Raw genomic sequence first — 21,477 nt, 5'->3', positions numbered from 1 at the left:
ATCAAAATACATTTCTTCTTCATAAACATCATTATTTTCTTTTAATAATATCCTATCAACTCTTATTCCTTCTTCCACCTCATCTTAATTTAATTATTTGCCCTTCCAAAGTTACCATTTTTTCTTCAAAATCTATCTTTACTTTCTTCTTTTCCAATTCATCATTTCCCATTAATATATCAACACATAAATCCTTGACAATAAATCCTTGCATATTAATTTCTTTATTAAGAATATTAATTTTAAAATTGGCTAGTTTATCAATTTCACCCAACTTCTTATTATTTGCACCAATAATTTTAATTTTTGGAATGTTTATTATATCTGATAGTTTTAATGTATTAAAAATAAAATTCTCCGAGACTAAAGTACTTTCTGAACCAGTATCTATCATAATTTTAATCATTTTATTTTGGGCCAAAGCATTTATATAAATTAAATTAATAGAGTCAATAATTTTATCTTCATCTAGAGAAATAAATTCAGAAGGTTTTTCATAATAGCAATGGCCTAACTTGTAATTCAGAAAGTTTACTGAACAAAATTTTGATTATTAGAATTGTCAGATCGTATCTGACCACTTGAATCTGATGTCCTATGTCCTTCCCTACTATGACTTCTACTCACATTTTCCTGCCTTGTAGTACTTCGTTCCCTGTCTTCGCAGCTTCTATTTCTTCGAACACAATTTACCTGTCTGTTATAGTTAGGTCGCTCTGTATTTCTTCTATTGTTAAAATCTTGTCTATTATTATTAGTACTGTTATTAAAATGTTGTTTATTATAATTACTGTTATTATTATTAAAATTTTGTAAATTATTACCATATCTATAATTATTATATGATTGTCTATATTGTTGATTATCATTTTTATTATATTGAAAGTTATTATTGTTTTTTCTGTTGTTATTATTACTTGTCATATTGCCTCTTTGTATTCTTTGAATAAAATTAATAAAACTATCAATTGTTTGAATATTTTGTACAGTTACTGTTTGCACAATATCAGCATCAAAATGTCTAGATACATTTAAGACTGTTTCTTCCTCTCTAAGTGGTGGTTCTAAATATTTTGCAACTGTTATTAGTTTTAATGCATAATCTACCATATTTGATTTTAAATTGTGATTATACTTTCCAAAATATAGAATTTCTCTAAACTTTGCTTGCTCTAATTCACCCCAATAATAATTTAAAAATTTATTTTCAAATGTTTGAAAGTTATCTAAATCATTTTCAATACTAGCAAACCAAGTTGCTGCATTGTCATTTAATGTCATTCTAATATAATCTTTAATATCATTAATATTATTCACAAATCTTAATTTATGTTTTAAACTATTTATGTATACTCTAGGATGCAAATTTTTTATATTACCAGATAATTTAATCCCAGTCTCATTTGTTAAATTTAAGTAAGGTCTCCCTATGTCTCTCATTTGTGAAATATCATCTATTCTCTGTTCCACATTTCTTATTTGATTACTATTTATTTGGATATTTTGTTGTATATCGTCTAATTTTTCTTCTGTGTTTCTCCTGTCTTCGTTAATTTTTACTTCTAAGTTACATTTCTGTAACTCTATTTTCTGTTCTATATCTATTTTATTATCTTGAATAATCCTCTTTACTTCTGTCCTCTCATTGTCTATCCTTTTCTTGTAGTCATTCCGTATACTTTTTATTTCATTTGCAACTTTTTTCTCTGCAGCTTCAAGTTTTTTATCCATTTGTTTTTCCATTTGTTTTACAATTTTATTATTATTATCTTCTATTTTCTTTTCTAATTTTCTATAATTCTCTTCCAATTTCTGTTCCATTTTTTTCATGTCTTCTTTGACTTCTTGTGAATTCTGTTCCATTTTGTGTTCTATTTTTTTCGTATTCTCTTCCATTGTCTTGTTCATCTGCATCATTAATGACATCAAAGCTGCCATATTGACATTTTCCTCTCTTTCTGGATTCATTTCTGTAGTATCTTGTGGAACTTGAACTAAACTCTCCTCTTGTATAGGTTGTGTTTCTACTTCCAAATCTTCTTCATTCTTTTTGCTTCTTGTACCTTTCTTTCCTTGAGACATTTTGAGACTTTACTTGTTCAAATATAATTAAAAATAAAATCTATAATTTTTCCTTTCTACTGATAATTAATTTAATTATATGAGAGCACTTATCTTCCCAAACTAATTCTTTTAAATAGAGAGCCACCGCGTTGGGTGCCAAATTGTTATGATGTATTATTTGTTTGAATGATGAGCAATGAGTATTTTTAATAATATAGGGTTTTTATCGCGGTTCTCAAAGAATTAGTTTGTAAGTACTTTTTTAAATTATCTTTATTATAACTATTATGGAACACACATATATATCTAACCTAGCCAATGTAAATTTAAAATAAACTATCTTTAAATTGATACTCTTATAAAACTAATTAAATTCTATAGACAATGTAAAATTTAAACAAACTATCTTCAAAATTAAAATTGTTATGACATTAACTAAATTATATTAACAACATTTTGTACCTTTCTTTCACTGAATGCCTAAATGAACTGTTTTCCACTATATAGATTCTAATCACCACTGAATGTCTTCGTACTTCGGTTATCCTTGTTTTTGTGAAATTACTTTTTCCAGTTATCAGCTTCTACCAATTTAAGATATAGTTTTCTTCACCAGCATTTATACACCACCAGCAAACACCATTTATATTTATTCTTCTTTTCAATATACCAATATCCAATTATTATAAGTTGATTTATACTAATCTCCAATCATAATATAATTTTAATTCCTTCCAATGTCCATCCAATATTCTTCTAATATACTTTTATAATCTTCAATAATTATTTGTGTATAATTATAAATGTGCATTAAATATATGCATAATTTTTAATCTTCATTTAACTCACTATATTAAACAATTGGACTATTTGTACTTGATTCACTGACTCCAACTAACTTTCATATTTCTTCCTAAACTTTTCTGACTGACTTCTTGAAAATTCTGAACAATTTACTTCACTAAATGTGTCTACTAACTTTCATAATGAACTGGCCTGACTTCTGACTAAAAACTGCCATCTTGAATCCAAATCACGGGTATTTATATCTTTTTGGATATTCCAGAATCATCTGGCAAGAGATCATGTTCCAATTTGTTCCATTACTTCTATATAGATGTTCTCGAAAAAATATCTGTTCCATCCACCGACATAATCATTATTCCAGAATGTTCGACCGTAAACAATGGTCACACTCTGCACTCTGGAGAATTCGTTAATGTTCCATTGATAATTTTGTTGACATTTAGGCTTTTCAGATCAGAATAAACATTCAAATTAGTAACTAACACTCTAATTTAATAAAATACACATTTCAAACAATATATTATTATAACCCCACTTTATATTCGTAAATATTCTTAAACGTCACTTCGAGAGTATTTTTGGTTGCCTATGCACATGGCTCACTTAAATATATTTACAACATTAAAATACAACTTTTTACAATTATTATATGATAATTTCTTAAAAATACCCTCACATAAATAATTTTTATTAAATTCTCTAGTATATAACTTATTTAAAACAACCAAATATCTAATATTATGTAGTATATAACTTATAAATTATTTTCTATAAACCCTAATCGTATCAATATATATATATATATATATATATATATATATATATATATATATATAGTATCGCAGTTGAAAGGCTGTGGGCTAATATTTTTTCAATAACCTACTTTGTAGATACAGAATCTGCTTGCACGAAACCAGTTTTGTTTTTTCACATGTGTCATTTCTTTTCCAATTTTATTTTTTACTATTTTTCCATAGAGTTGTGAGAGTGATTTCTGACACTCCTAGCCCCATACAGCAACAACAATTCCTTATATCTCCTTTTGTTCTTAAAATTAAAGTTTATAAATCCATTTAATTTTCGTTCGCATTTTTCGCTATAATTTTAGTTTCGTAGATTTTAAAGTTATTAGAATTTTTTAATCAATAAAAAGTATTAGGCAACGATATTCACTCTGATAGTATTATTTTGCCACATCTGAATATTACTTAATTCCTAATAAAACGATTTATTGGTGTATAATCACAATTTTCTTCCTCTAAACTTTTTAAAATGCATTTTGTAAACATAAATGCAGTCATTGCATTTATTCTCACGACCATGGCATACTTTCACAGTTACTTTAGTTTATAATGGTACTTCCGAAAATTACTACGAAGCATAAACTATTTATTTCACAACAGTAGTGTCTTAGACGATCCAGTTTGAGTTGGTTTACACTTAAAAATTATTTAGGCAAAAAATTAGTTCACGTTTTAAAATATAATGGAAAAAAGGTTTGCAATATGTCAAAAAACGTCATCACGAAAAGTCCACATAATCGTTTTCAAGTAAATATATCTGTTTTAACGTTTATAAAAATATATGTATATGGTTTGTTTCTTAACCAGGAGGAGTAATTCAAATTTACCGCGCCGTAATGCTTGTTTTTAATTGGTCCAACCGCATGCAAGTTTACTCGACTAAATTATGACATTTTGACACTATAATGACATTCATGAAATTTTAAAATTCAAAATTTATATTGGCGATTTTTTGTATTTTCTGTTATTCCTTTTTTTTTAATTTTTTTTTGTTTGCATTTATATAAAAATCAGTTCTTTTCAGAACTATTTAGCGACGTATTAGTGTTATTAGGACAACAATATGGATTCAATTCCAAGTACTAGGGGTTAATTATCTTTCTCCACCTAAAAAACGCCGAGTAGATTTGGGTCATTTATCATCAAATGAAAAACAATGCATTATAAACATGTACAAATAAATAAAAATTGATCATCCTGGAATGAAAATAACAGCCATGGTAGCAAAAATAAAACAGGCAACAGGTTAAAGAATAGTTATTGTTAAAATCAAGACTTACTAAAGTAATGTGCTAATTTTAGCGGTTGCGAATTCAACTAGTTATAGAACAATTAAGGAATATAAGCAGACTGGAACAGTAGGATCTAAAAATATTGGCGGTCGACCCTCTATCCTTGCAACATACGTTGAAAGAGTTAAAACATATGTACGACAGATAGTACACAGCTTCTTTTTCAAGAATGAAATGTCCACTTTAAATAAATTTTAAGTAAAATTAACAACTGTCTAGATATTCCAAATATGTGTCATTCATTATTATATAAATTCTTGAATCTGGACAATTTTCTTCTACAATGTGATAAATAAAATCTAAAAATTCTTCAACTTCTTCATAACAATCCAACATTTTTTTATTGTAATTAGAAAAACAAAAAAATATATATTGGTAGTGAATTGGAAACAATTATTCCAACACAAACAAACAAAGTTAGTTTAGAATCGACGTATGAGGTTGTTCGATACTGATTACTGGATTACCGCAAGGCAGATATAATCAACCAAAAAAGAAGATGTATTCGGTGACTTTTCTAGTAACTTTCTTTGGTGTGGATCTGTCTTTTTCGTTTACTCCTCCTGATTAAAAAACAAATCATAGGTGCAAAATATGATTCTCCTCCTCTATCCTTTATCCTTTATAAGGATGTGGTGACGTTGTGGTATTTGACGAATGGTTGATATCCATTCTTCTCTCTCCTGGGCGCGGTGTGCTGCCTCAGACAGAGAGTAACCGGTAGCGCACTTTATTTGGTCTGGCCATCGGAGTGGCGATCTTCCTCGAGTTCTTTTACCATCTACCTTGCCTTCAACCACCAATCTCTGTATGCCTTCCATAAATATGATAGTCACTACAAATTGAATTATAGTTTAATTACCGATAGAACATTATTAACAATACTAGAAACTAAATAGTATTTTTAAAGAAAATTCATGAAGGATATGTTTACCATTAGAATCTCACCAGATACAAAGATCAATGTACAATTATTTTCTTTTTCTTCTGACCGATATCGATCGTTGGATATTATATTTGCTACCATATTTGCTGATTATCTTCTTCTATAAGAACCATGTTTACCTTAAAACTTTTCCAGACGATTATATGCAAAAGTTTATATTTTTCAGGGTGTCTCATAATGTGACCAAGGTTTTCCAGCTTTTATCTCCTTATTATATTTAGCAATTATGTTGTTTTTGGTTCAGCATATAAGGACAGTCTCATTTCTAACTTCGTCAATCGAGCTTATTCTTGATAGTCGCCTGTATATCGTATTAAAAACTCTGCCAATATTTTAAATATAGCCTCAGTTAGAGTTCATGCTTTTCTTCTATTCAGTAGCACTGGAAAGATTTAAAAATGTTCCTCCAAACTTTAAGGTCAATATCAAGATCGTGGCTGCAAAGTATGTTCCTCATTTTTACAAATGTAGTTAGGGCTCCTTCTGTTCGGTTTTTAATGTCGTAATGGCGAGTCCTAGCTCGCATTGATACTACTGCCGAGATACACCAATTTGTCTCCTCTATCCAGGACGGCATATCTTACTTCTATACTGTCATTCTGCATATAATTTTCTTTGCTAACTATATATTTAGGATTCTTATTTTTATCAGAATAAGGATTCTTCTTCCTTAAGTTGGAATCCATACTTATATCGTATTTTCGGTCGGCCAAATTTAGTTCATCAAATAGATCTTTTTAATTTAGTGGCGCATTTATCATTTTTAAATTGATTTAAAACTAGAATGTTTTTATAGTTTTTACAAATTCACAAAAAGACCAACTAGTCCTTGTCCTTGGTTGCCAAAAAATCGTTTTTTGACAACTATAAATATGTAAACAGCTAATGTCATTTCTTATTTTCACTCATCATCATGATCAACCTGTATGCGTCCACTGCTGGACATAGGTCTCCCTCAGCTTTTTTTATCTGTCTCTATCTTATGCGGCTTGCATTCAGTTATTGCTAACACTCTTCAGGTCGTCAGTTCATCAAATTGGTGGGCGTCTCTGCTCCGTATTGCTTCTTGTCTTGATCTCTACTCTAAAATACGTTTTGTCTATTGATTGTCTGATAATCTGGCCTAATCTGGACGTATACTGCCCAATTCCATGCGACTAGCGACTAGCGACGTGATTTTTTTGACGGCATTTGTTATTTTTGTTCTACGACGTATTTTTCGTTTTGGATTCGGTCTCTCAGAGGGCTCCATAGCCCCCTGAGTAACGCGAATCTTATTTACTGCTTTTTTTTGTGAGTGTTAATGTATCCGCTTCATAAGTGAGCACAGGTGACACACATTGGTTAAAGATTTTCCGTTTGAGGCATATGAGTAGATCCCATTTAAATACATAGTTTAATTTACCAAACGCTGCACAGGATAATCCTATGCGACGTGAGAGCTCTCATGCCTGGTTATCTCTCCCCGACTTAATTTCATGTCCTAAGTACTTATACGATGTAGTCTGCGCAATAACCCTTCCATCAACAGCAATATTTCGATTTAGCACCAGATTAGTCATTATTTGCGTCTTGTTTATATTAAACTTTAGTCCGACCCTCAAGGAATGGCTCCAAACGTGATATAATTTTTAAAACATTATAATTGCCTCATCCATACGATTGGCTATAAGGACGTTGCTTGTTCTCTAGGCTATTAGAAGTCTAATTTAGGGTCCAGTATTTTTTTAATAATTTTTTTGAAAATGTTATATTTGTGTGAAAGCAAACTTATAGGACGGTAGTTTTTTAAATTTGTTACGTCTCCTTGCTTGTGTAATAAAATAATGACTGCAGTGTTCCATTGAGAAGGAGATTTTCCTTGTTAGATGCATTCGGTGAAAAGCTTGGCCAAAGCTTAAATAATTTTATTTTCACCTAGTTTGATCGTTTTAATCGGATTTATTGTTTTTCATATTTAAAGTGTCGTTTTGATTTCGTATGGAGTTATTTTTGGCATTAATTGTGATCCCTGGTTTTTGATTTTGGGCAGGGGCTGATCTTGCCTTTCATTAGTGCTCTCATGCATTTCGCGATAAAATGATTCGACAACCTTAAGGATTTTGGTTCTATCAGTAGTAATGTTTCCATCTTTGTTTTTTATTTTGTACATATTTATTTTTGTTGCCTATGTTGTTTGTATTTCACCTTAAAACTTTTAAACTTTTGTTTTTTGAATTATTTTAGTTATTTCTCTTGTATTGTTTTCTCTTATGTCTCTTCGGATTGACTGGTAGATATCTTTATTTAATTTCTTCATTGTTGTGTAATTGGAGCCGTATTTGTCGGTCAGCTGTCTTCTTTTACTTATTAGCTCTTTGGTATTTTGGCTTAGTTTTTCTTGATGGGTCAGAACGGTCGGGCAGCACACCCTTTCCGTTTCTTTTATACCCTTCGTTATGCCATAATTTACTTGATCTACGTTCATTTCTTTTACCATATCCATACTTATCCATTGGTACTTCTACATCATCTTGTTCAAACCCCATTTTCGCATTAAAGTCGCCCATTAAAGTCGCCCGTTATTTTCACTCACTAATACGTTAATTGTAGTTTTAAACAGAATTCTGAAATAACATGAGTTCATACAGCAGTAAAAATGCCTTTCCCATTTACATCTAATGAATACGTGGATACGTTGTTGATTTATGGTGAATGTAGGAAAAGTGCTCGAAATGCTGAAGCCTTATATACCAAACGCTTTCTTTAAAATAATATCCTTTTATTTCAACTTTTGCTATGGTTGATGAGAAGATTTGGCAAGGTTCATTTACGAACGGTAAATATATTAAACCAATACAGACCGAACAAAACTTATAATGTTTTAGCATATATAACGATTAATCCATATGTGCCTATAAGGTCCATTGCTGCAGAAACTGGAGTGTTTTAAACTATAGTTCAAAGAATTGTAAAAAACCACCATTATCATCGATATAAACTTTGTTTAGTTAATGAATTGCCATCCACCTAGTTGGATCGAAGACTAACCTTTATCAATATAATACAAATGATGATGCAAAAAACTTATGTTCGTTTCCATAATAATGGGACTATAAATCGCCATAACTCCCAATATTCGTCAGTGGATCGAATCCACACTGGTTAGGGAAAACTCGCTTTTAAACGAGATGGGATTTTAATGTTTGTCGTGGGTTATGTAATGGCCGTTTAATAGGTCCATATTTTTTTGAAGAATATTTAAATGGAGAAATCTTTGTTACTGGAAAATATTACTTAACGCAAAAGAAGAGTAACGCGGCTTTGTAAGCAATTACCTTAATAATACATTTCCAAAGTGATGGACTGTAAATAACTGACCCGTCCAATGGCCTTCAAAATCGCCTGTGCTTTCATCCTTAGATTTTTTTATGGGGCTATTTAAAAGGAATCATTTTCAACGAAGCATCTACAGATGAAGACAATTTAAAAACTAAAATGAGGCAACCGTGTACCCCGATTACTCCGGAGATGATATATACGGCATGTAAGTACACGTGAACGGCTTACATGGTTTGACTCTTGTGTTGAAGCAGAAGTAGGTTATTTGGAACACCTTCTAAAAACTTATTTTACATTTTGAATGTTATTGATTATTGTTGAAAATAAACATTAAATTAAAAGTTTAGCAAACTTATTTAAATTAATACCCTCATTGTGGTTCACCGTAGAATTTTGAATCAAACATTTTTTCATCTGACCTAACCTTGACTGCCTTAATCCATTTACACTGATAAAATTGTCATTTTTTCCGACAATCTGGATGGTCTACAGACGGTTGTCTCAAGAGTAGTGGAAGTAAGTAATAGGTTTGGGCTTGATTTTAATATCAAAATAATACAATGCATGGTTATAATCACAAATAGGATAACAACAAGACAATTATTAGTTCACAAACAACCGGTAGCAGAAATTACCAACTTTTTCTGTTTTTTTTAACTTTCAACAAAAGTGAAGATATGAATCGAGAAAGCAAGATCAGATTTCATTAAAGTAAAAAACTTTTAAAGGTCAATATATCAAATTGGAAATAAAAGATCTTTGACTGAAATTCTTAGGTATTCTCGGTTCACTGGAGTCATAAACCTTAACTGAAGCGTCACTGAAGAGACTAGAACCATTGGTAATAGTTGCCATAGACATAAGAAATAATAAAGACCGTGAGGTAGTGATGATCATAAAACGTCACATATGAGAATACCTCGGCCTTATAATGCTTAATGAACTGCAATACGATCTACGTAAGACAATGCTTCAAAGTAAAGTACATGCAAAAATAAGTTCAAAAAGAAAAAAATATCCTGTTTCCACAACCTATGAATATAGTTTGTCTTAACCACTACCGGGCTCTTTAGGGTAGCAGTTATCAATAAAGTCAAAATATCCCTGTTAGTGTTTGACATCCCTAAACGATATGTACCATAGGAAAAAATCAGTATGATCGCATATGCATTATGATCTTATACGAGTTTATGATAATAAATGAATAGAGTTATTATTTTTCTCCACTAATATTTGGTTATCAACGTTTCTTCTCCATTTAATGACAGTTTAATAGAGCGAAGTAAATATAAACAAAGACATCTATAGTTGGAAAGAGAAAATTTCAATTAACTGTACAATTTGTATCGGAATCAAAAATCTACTTTTGTTTTTTTATTGAATGCATTTAATAGGTAAGTTTAAAATTAAGTGTGGTATAAACATTATGATTATGGCCTTGGCAATATTACACGCTGGTATGAATATTAATGAATACTTTTTTTATTAGATTAGATAGACATTTGTCTTTTTTAATACTTAATATTACTAAAATTGCTCGGATAAGTACTTCGAATAATATTTGCACAATTAACGTCTTCAAGAAACAACCTTTAAATGAAAAATTCTTGGATAGATAAACAAAGAAAATATAGAGATCTAGGATTATAATTAATTACGTATAATACTCGTGTGTAATACTTAGACAACTAATAAATTAAACGAAAATTAATGATGTCATAATATCTTAACGCAAGCGGTTTGGTAAATCACAACCGAATCCTAGGAAACAAACTATCAATTCGTCGACATATTATTGCCAATTAAAAAATGTCAGTAGGCTCCTATTTTTCTTCTGTCTCAAAAATTAAAAAATTAAAAAATATATAAAATCTGTCAAGAAAAAAATTGTTGAAGCTCTTCTAAAATTATGTATATTACAGATTTAAAAGTACATAAATTTAGTATATTTTAAGATCATTTCAAAATTACTATCTTCGCTACTATTGTATTAATTTTCTTGGCCAATATTCCAGGTCATCGTGGTCCTGCGTTAACCCTTAATAAGACATGGGATATAAGGAGAATTAATTTGTTTGTTTATATACTTTTGGTATCTAAAGGAGGTAAATAAAACATATTTTTGTTGAAATATAAAATAATTTAAAAAAGTAATAAAAAAAATAGTGGTGTAATACCTCTAGTAATACCTTTATTAGTTGTGGTGTACCTCAAGACTCTGTCTTGAGTCCTATCTTTTTTTTTTGATACATTTTAATGACATAATTAATCTCGACATTAATGGCCGGTTTACGATATTTGCAGATGATACCACAATTTTATGGCAAAACAAGGACTCTCAGGTACCGAATAAGATTATTAGTATTTAATTGAAAACCAAATTAATTTCTTTTAAGAATTATCTAAACAACAATGCTCTGGGCAATCAAGACATTTGTACAGACACCGTAAACAAATTATTAGGTCTCTTTATTGATAATAAATTTAAATTTGAGATATCATCGGGTTGCTTTGCTGTCAAATCAGTTGCACATCACTTAGTTGCAAAACGTGTTTATGTGGCCATGATTGGATCTAATTTAGGATACGGTATTTCCTTTTGGGGTAGCTGTTCTTTTCATCATTTTATCGGACATTTTGTGCTAAAAAAGAGAGCAATCAGATTCCTATTTATGCAAGGTCAAGTTTATTACATCATGGGACCTTTGTTCCGGAAACATGTTATCATGATATCTCGTTGCATATATTTTATATCCTTGAAATAGCGTGCTTAATTTTTAAAAAACACAATAGGGATATTCGTCACAATAATTTTATAACACTCGTTTAAATTATGTAATTCCACTTTTAATTCCCTCTTCAACAGTAAATACCCAAAATCATTTCGGTATTTAAAGTGAAAAATAAGTGTTCACCTTCCATTCGATATAAGATCCTTAAGCAATATCTTTGTATTCCATAAAGAAATCAAGAAGTTTGTATTATCTAAGTGTTAATGTACCTCATTTATAATAGAAACAATAAATGTATCTCTCTATCTATCTCTCTTACTCTCTCATAGTCTATCGCGATTTCACTATTTTTTCCGTATTTTGAGAGTGTATTTTAAGTAGATTTTAAAAAGGGTTCGCAAGAGACAACAACCTTGTTTGAATCCTTTATTTTGTAAGAACTTGTAAGATCTTTAAATGTTTAAATTTGAAAATCTACAAATAGCATATATATTTCCTGATCAAAAGCAGTCTTTTTTTTAATTATTAATTCATTATATTTGTTAATGAATTCTTAATTTATATTTCTTTGGTGAATGAAAGTTTTATTAGAAATGTTACTATTATAAAACTGCTTCTTTAGAACACCAGATAGTTAGTAGGTTTGAGAATCGCATTGATGATTTGCATTATGTATCCGATCGCTTATGTTTCCGTTGTTTTTATGCTTTTAGGTATCTAATTTCGACAAAGACTATACTAAACATTGGAAGGTTAACTTGGAGACTTCATCAAACCTTTGGACTGTCTCTGACTAGATTTTTATGTATATTTATTTTTAAAAAATCTTGAAAGCGTAATTCTCGTGATAGTGAAATGCAACGAATTTTCAACCTAGTATTATTAATGGTTCACTTCATGTATTAAATTTTGCATATAATTATCGTTTATTTATTTAACGTGTTACAGCTTATTTAATTTTGTATTAATTAACATTTGGTATAATAGCATACAACTGAATTAAAACAAAGTTGCTTGCTATTATCATTATTTGTATGCGGGTTTGTTACAAATAGTACGCTTTTATTATGAAACCAGTTCAAATAGATTGTGTTAATGCAGGCGAATATTCTATTATATCTAAATTTAATTGGAACATTATTCCAAACCTGCAAGAGGTTAAATAATGATATAAAACGTAAAATTTGAATTTGTAACTTAGACGTTGCAAATATTTGACTTAAATATACCCAGTGACACTAGAAGTGTTACATCCAGAAGGAATAATTTCTTGAACTTAATTTTTTGGCAACAGAATCATTATATTTAAAATATGCTATGATAACAATACCAATGTTTTATCTTTTTTAGTTTTTGTAACAATAAAGTTTTATCTTTAAAATTTTTTGTGAAGAGACCGATTTGTGAAAACCAGTTCGTATAGAAATTTTTAGTTATTATTCCTCAGTCTTATTTTACTCAGTGTAAGAAAATGCCTCGAGTTCGAAGACATCAAAATTACCACTATATTAGCGATTTTGACAGAGGTAGAATTATTGCGTATAGAGATATGGGCTTATCGTATCGCGAAATTGGCCGTCATATTGCTTGTACGGCAATAACGGTTATGCGTGTCTGTCGTGTGTGGACAAGCGAAGTTAGAGGAACACGAAGAGGACCAACTGGTCAACCGAGGCTTACCACAAAGCGTCTTAGATTACTGTTTCTGCGAGACCGTTTTGCTACTATGCGTCAAATTGCTGACCAATGGTTTGGAGTACTAGGAAGAACTGTTAGTCTACGTACACTATACCGTCGCATTCGAGCCATTGGACTGGTTGTACTCCTGCCACGACTATGGCTTCCTTTGACTGCGGACCACTGACATCAACGTTTGAATTGGTGCAGGGAACGGTAGCATTGGGTGGCAGAATGGCGTAGTGTGTCATTCAGCAATGAATCACGATTCTGTTTAGGAATGCATGATGGTCGTGGGATGGTAAGAAGCCGCCGTAGAGAGCGACGAGATATCAGGTTTGCTGTTGAGAGGTATATACACAGGACAGTTAAAGTAGTGGTTTGGGGGGCTATTGCCTATGGTAGCCGATCTCCACTTGTGTTTATTCGAGGCAATATGTCAGCTGCGCGTTATATTATTGACATCTTACAAACCACTTATCCCGATGGCCGCCGAGACGTCCTTTTTCAGCAAGACAATGCGGGTCCGCATATTGCTCGTCAAGCTATGGACTTTCTCCAAGAAGCTGGCATTAATATTTTGAGGTGACCGCCCCGTGCTCCAGATTTAAATCCTATCGAACATGTATGGGATATGATGAGAAGGAGACTGTCCACTTTGCACCATCCTCCACAGAATCTGGCACAGTTAATACATGAAGTTCAAGTTGAGTGGAACGCAGTGCCACAACCAAACATCGATGATCTCATTTTGTCAATGCCTAGACGTATACAGGAGTGTATTTAGCTACGAGGTCGCCATATACATTATTAATTTTTGTTTTTTTTTTTATTAAGTAATAATAAAAATTCTTGAAAACGTTATTGTTTTATTATTGTTGTAAATCTACCGTGTTGCCAAAAAATTAAGTTCAAGAAATTATTCCTTCTGGGTGTAAGACTTCTAATGTCACTGAGTATATTTATCTAAATATTCAGTAATTCCGATAAATATTTCGCTTTATAAAAATTAATAGATCAAGACAATATTGTATTACTAGATATGTAGAAAGCAATACAATGATTTCGTAGATTTTCTAAATTTGTGAAACTTATGACTGGACCGTTCTTTTTATTTACATAATATGTGTAAAAAATACCAGACCATCATATTGGCTTTTATTAAGCAATTTTTTTAGTAATACATTAAAATAGATAAAAGTAAAGAAACCTTAAATAATCAGCATGTTTTGCATACGTAAATTATATATAAATGCATACACTTACCACAAACGCGTACGCTTCGATCCTTTTTTGGATGGACACATGAAGAATCATTTCTTTTTTAACAATTTTGTTAACAGTCGGGCCCTCATTGTAGTTGCCAATTTTCACGAATTTTCTTTAGTGTATTTGTTGCCTGAGCTTGGCGCTGATTTTTTTTGTATTTTGTTAGTGCTGGTTGTAATTAAAACTCGAGTATGATCAGAGGACTATTCAAGACAGGAGTTTGCCAACAAGCAAATTTTTGCTAACTCTCATGTAAATTACAAAAACAACAAGATCAGGGATTTTAGTTCAGTCGGTTGGCCAATAGGTTGGTCCACCTGTTTATATAAAGTCAAGACCTTTGTTTTCTGTTGTTTCATTAGTTGTCTACCTTTTCGTGTTATTAATTTAGAGCCCCATTGCGTATGGTTGGCATTAGAATTATCAGCCACAATAAATCTGTTATTAAGTGCCTTGGTGGAATATATACTGCAGAAATTGTCAGCGTACCATGCTAGCCCTCATGCTCGTATTGGTTGCTTGTATTTGATCTTTTGAGTATTGGTTTAGTTCGTGATGCTTAATTGCTGACCTAATAATAATTGAGTTTCCTTCATGTACCGTATCATCTAGATGATTTGTGTAGTAGCTTGTGTAGTTTAAATGTTTAAAATAGCTTTGATATGTAAAATAAGTTTCAAAAACAAGGAAGAATGATACCTATATTATTGTTTATGTTAAAGGTGTTTACTTCTGCTGCATGTTTTGCTAGCCCGTTTTGTTAATTTGGTCACGAAAGTAGTAAGAAGATTAAGTATGGTTCGTGTTAAAGATATTTACTCCTGCTGCATGTTTCGCTAGCCCGTTTTGTTAATTTGGTTACGAAAGTAGTAAGAAGATTTAGTATTGTTCCCATCTGTTTTATAAGATTTTTAACACAGATTTTTTTAAGTACAGTATAATCATTGTATTGTTATAATTTAGGTTTCTTAATTTCACCAAGTCGTTTTCTTTTATTTCTGAATTTTGTACTCATTACCAATTTTTATTCACGATTTTGTTGTGAAATAAATATCTTATTATCTTTAATCAATTGTTTGAATTTATAAGCATTCTCTCGTTTTTGTCTTTTTTTCGTGAATTATAATAATTAAATTAATATTTATTTTTTTAATATTTTGAATATGATATATTTTTTAGTGATTACTGGTTCTACCGATGGCATTGGTAAAGCTTATGCATTTGAGTTGGCAAAAAGGGGCATTAATATCGTATTGGTTAGCAGAAATGAAGAAAAACTAAAGAAAACTGCCGAAGATATAGGTAAGAAACTATGTTCTTTTTTATATAAATCGATAATTTAAGAAAAAATCAATTTTATGTTTATTGTTGTCTGCAGATTTGTTAACGTTAGCGGAAGTATATGAAGCAAACATGCATGTCTGATATCGCTAGATCTACAACAATTTATGTACTACTCCAATTAAGTTAGTGAAAAATAAAAAAAAATCATCACAAGTGTATATAAATGTTTGACAAATGAAACGTGTAGACTGAAATAGTATAAAAATACTCTCGTTATTTTACTCTTAACTCAAAACTTATCTATTAAGAGATTTACGGTCAACAGACAACATTTTCAAAAAAAAACTTTACACCAAATGAGATATGCGAAATTTAAATCGGTTAATAAACAAAAAAATTATTGCAACATGAGCAACAAAATCTTTGTTTTTGAAAATTGCTTATAACTCTTATATTATTTATTAAAGTTTGTTTAAATTAACACAAATTTGAGTGTATTATCGTGTTTAAATTATGTGCAAAAAGTGGTCCAGTTAAATAGTTTTTGCTAAATTTAATTTGTTTTTAAGATTTTTTAAAAAATGTGCTTATGTCTAGGCTGTCCAGATAATTTGACTGAATAAATCTCAATAAGCCAAGGATTATTTTCTTTGTTAAGACGTATATTTAAAACCAATGAAAAAAAAAAGTTAAAAAAAATATATTTATGTACACAAAATGATTTAATAATAAATAGCACTCTTTAAGCTTAATAAAATTTACACTAACTCGGAAAGCTAATTAAAACCAACTACTGGAAAGAAAAAAAAGAGGTCCTACGACATTTGGGACCGACGATAGCTCTTTTTTTAAATCACTGTTACATTAAGGGCTGAAATTAACCAATAATTTATGAGAAAAGGCAAGGCATTCTAACAAAACTTTTAGCGAACAAAATTATTGAAAATTGTTTAAATAGGAGTATAAACAAAGAGTACTTTTCGTTCAGACTAGAGTAAAAGAAGAAGAAAGGATCAGCCGCGCTCTTGAAAAAATAGAACATAGTCTCAAAATAGACCATTCGAAATAAAAAAATGACATTTCCGGGTTCTGCAGGCCTTTAAGGCCCCTAGCTTGCAAAAACTTGGTTATTTCCCTCGATTTGTTTCTTGCTTCTCTTGCTCTTGCTTTCTCTCTTCAATATCTCACGCCTGTTTCTGACAAGTCTTGCTTTACTGCTTCCAACCATTTTTTCTTTGGACGTCCTCTTGTTTCTCCCCATTGCTCCCTCCTTCAAAATTATTTTAACATTTTAATTCTCTGGCATTGATATAATATGACCAAGCCATTTAGATCTGTGGGCTCGTATTTTTGCCGTAATTGTTGTTTTTCCATAAATCATTATTTCTTTATTTGTTAGTCTTCTTTAAATATTCTCTGTCGTATTTATTTCTCCGAAGATTTTTCTAAGCACCTTTCTTTCTCAGATCTCTACTTTCTTTTTTTCCTGCTGGTTCATAATGCACGTTTCGTTGGCATATATCACTGTGGATCTGATTACTGTCTCAGACTCGCAGTTTAGCTGTTCTTGATACTTTTTTTGCTGTTAGTAATGAATTTGGTGACCCTATGACTGCTTCATCCTGCTTGACTTCATTAATGTTTTGTCTATCTCTTTTTCTTCCTTTTCCGTGTTTGTTATGGTTACTTCCAATTTTTTAAATTGTGACACTTTTTCAAAACTATAGACAGTCTCTGCTCCTTTTATTTCCAAATATTTAAAATGTAATTATAATAAATAAGTATTAATTATAAACAATATTTAATTATTATTTATAAACAATTTCCACATACTCTTCTTCCCTATACTATAGGTATTATTACAAACTCTTCGAGGAATTATAAAATGGAGTTTCATGTTCAATTTGAAAACTGCTAAACTTAGTTATCGAGTCTTGTAAATGGATATTTTTACGCTGTTTAAGACTTTTAATTTTTTATCACTCTAAAATGATCCATTTAAAAAAAAGTTAGTAACAACATTGTTTAGAATAAGTTTTTCTTTTCGTATTTATAGAGAGGGGATCTCGAATCTTCAAAAAACATCTCAGTCCAGGTCGCCGCCTGACTGACCTTAGTGCAGGATTCGTTTCTCATACTCTCGCCGATAGTTTCCGAGGTACTTTAAAATGCCCTCTCGTCGTCGAGTCTACGCCGAACGCCTACCTGCTAAACCAGACCCTTCTCTGTCATCCAGCGATCCGGAAGCGGAATGGCCGCTGTAAGGCCGGCTTCACTTCCGACCTTCATTCATTCATTCTCCATTCATCCACATCCCCACTCTATTCATCAGCAAGGATGCTCCCTGTCTCGTTTCAGGTAGCGCGTAGAAGTCCCTCATCGCTCCTAGTACAGCATCATTCCCAGACAGGCATTTCCTCCTTCCCCACAGTCTGACTCACGCATTCTAACTCATACAGTCTGACCCACTTTTTTAACTTCCGGCACCTTTCACTCTTACCTTTGCCGTTGGTCCACCTGTCTTTTTTCCTCCTCTTTTTTCTTGATCACTGCACGTATATAGTTGTGTATAATAGTCCAACCTGATTTATTTTCAATCATTATCTCAATCATTTCTCTCACTGTTACAAAATGCACACCTCTCTTCATTCTGTTACTTTCACAGGCAACTGAAATAATCCAGTCGCCTGTGGCCACAGTCCACACAATATCTTATGTTCGGGATCAGCAGTTTCGCCACAGACCTGTGTTGTTCCATTCTTCTTGCCATCTTTTAATTGACCGCTCCCTTTCCTGTCTTCTCTCGGCCACAGTAAGGTTTGGGCCTCTTCTCTCATAGAGCTCTTCTCTTTCAGCTCCAAAACATGCAACGGAACATATCCAGTGATGGTCCACAAGGCTGCCGTAGACACTTGTCTACTTGTGTCATGAGCCTCCTATAGACCGTTATCTATACCGCCTCCCTTCAGACTGGTGCCACGTAAAGGAAGATCGACTGTACAATACCGTGTAAGACCCTATTTCTTTCGGAGTTGGGTCCACCAATGTTGATCATCACCCTTCCCAACACAGCCGCACTATTCGCAGCCTTCCGGACCACCTCCACGTGCTTCCCCCATTTTCTATTCTGGTGCAATGTCACTCCTGTCACAGTGGAGTGGAAAAACAACAATAGAACTCTTTAGAACTGTTGCAGATAGAGTAAAATGGGCCGTGGTGATCGCCCATGTCCTTAAAGGATGAGGCACTCGAAGAGGAACAAAAGTTTTGTTAAAAATTTTGACTTTTATTATAGAATATTTTTTAATTTCAACTCTTAATGTTTTTAACTACGGTAACATTGATTTAAAAAAAAAGGGCTATCTTGGCTTCTAAAAGTCGTATTTTTTTTTCTAAGAGTTGTTTTTTAACAGCTTTCCGAATATTTTTTGCCATTTAATTTGAACTAAATTCTACAGAATTATTGTAAGTGTGTAGGTACAAGCTTAAAAATGCTATTGATTATTAAATCATTTTGTGTACATAAGTGTAATTTTTTAATCTTTTTTTTTTATAGATTAGTAATATACGTCTACAAAAAAAAATTGGGCTCGGATTATTGGGATCCATTAAGTCAAATTATCTGTACTGGCCTTAAATAAACTTATTTAAAAAAAATCTAAATTAACTTAAAAAAAATTGTTTAACCGATCTGGTCCATATTTTGCATACAATTCAAACACGATAATAGCCTCAAGTTAGGGTACAGTTTAACAATTTTTAATAAATAACAAAAAAGTTATTCACAATATTTAAAAGCAGTAATTCTTTTGTTCATTTTGCAATTACTTTTTGGTTTATTAACCGATTTGAATTTAGCATATCTTATTTTATGTATCCTTTTTTTAAAAGAAGTTGTCTGTTGACTCTGTTGACGTCAAATCTCTACATAGACAAGTTTTTAAGTTATGAGCAAAATAATTTTAAAATAAAGTTTAAATTTTTATTGTTTATTTGAAAAGAGTTCCACTAAAAAATTCATGAATTCCTAGATTAGAGTATTTTTGTAATATTTCATACAACACAGTTCTACTGTCAAACCCGTCTATTCAGTTGTGTCGAGTAAAAATCTAACTTAAGTGGCCTATAACAGGGATCACCAAATGTCAGACCGGATTCGGACCGTGAGCTTGTTTTTTGCGGATCGCCGTTAAATTCAATATACAGTAATAAAATTATAGTGTAAAATTTTAATCAAATCTAAATAAATAAATTCCTTTACATTTTTAAAATGCACAGTACTAATACTATATAGAAATACTTGTAATCTAAACAAATATGTTTCGACTAAACGGTTTTCCAAACTTTCAGGAAGTATCCACCTAAAAATAATCTTTCAGCAAACTACAATAGGGAAGTTGTCTGAACACTAAAATTATTTTAATTTGCATGACGTACCTAGCAACCAGTCTATAATAAAACTCAAATGTTTTTCCAAACTTTAAGGTAATAGAACCATAATAAAATGAATTTCTTTTGTATTTCAAATTTTGAAATTCTTTTATATTTCATAATAAAATTATTTTAATTCGCATATTTCTGACATAGTAACCAATCTGTGGAATTTTATAATAATTCTATTATATTTAATACAACTAAAGATTAATGGGGTTGATGTTGGATATTTTCATTTAACATCGATTTAGCATCGATGTTATCGAATATCTAAATTACGATGGCAAAACATCGATCATCGAGCCAAGGAGTACGATGTTTATTAATCATCGATGAATATCGTACATCCCTAGTCTCAGTCTTAGTTTTGCTCGTCGCATTGCAGTCTTCGATCAGTCGTCATTCTGAGTGTTGTTCACGTTTTTATTATTTTTATCGTGTTTCTAGTTAATACTTTCAAGTAATTTTTCTATATAGTTCTAGCGTTGTTTATATTTTACATTTATATTAATATGTATAAGAACAAAAGAAAAACTGAATCAGAAAATAGGCAGTTTTAACCTGAATGGGCAGATTTATATTGTTTCACTTTGCAAAACGGAGTTGGAGCAGTAGTAGAGCAGTGTTTGTTTGATTTTCTAAGGCAATTCAATGCTGCTTATCAAAATAAGGCAATAATTACGGACATTATTAAGCGATTAATGACTGATCAAGAAAAATGTTCTGAGGCTTCTTTGAAGCCATTTAATTACGCGACTATCGTTTAAGTGTTCTCTGAAAGCAGGACATTTATTATTTGAACATAAAAAGGATGTTGTCAATACTATTCAGCGTATTTCAATATCTAC

General features: G+C 31.2%; 1 protein-coding gene across 1 annotated transcript in view; it reads left to right on the top strand.

The window, feature by feature from the left end:
- LOC140445454 (inactive hydroxysteroid dehydrogenase-like protein 1) overlaps positions 1-21,477 on the top strand; it is a 121,286-nt gene that overhangs the window by 59,319 nt on the left and 40,490 nt on the right. The window contains 1 exon segment of the mRNA XM_072537481.1: positions 16,091-16,213. Coding sequence (XP_072393582.1) covers positions 16,091-16,213 — 123 coding nt within the window.

The sequence above is a fragment of the Diabrotica undecimpunctata genome, chromosome 7, assembly GCF_040954645.1.
Source record: "Diabrotica undecimpunctata isolate CICGRU chromosome 7, icDiaUnde3, whole genome shotgun sequence".
NCBI lineage: Eukaryota > Metazoa > Arthropoda > Insecta > Coleoptera > Chrysomelidae > Diabrotica > Diabrotica undecimpunctata.
This window is presented reverse-complemented; position numbering and strand designations above follow the sequence as displayed.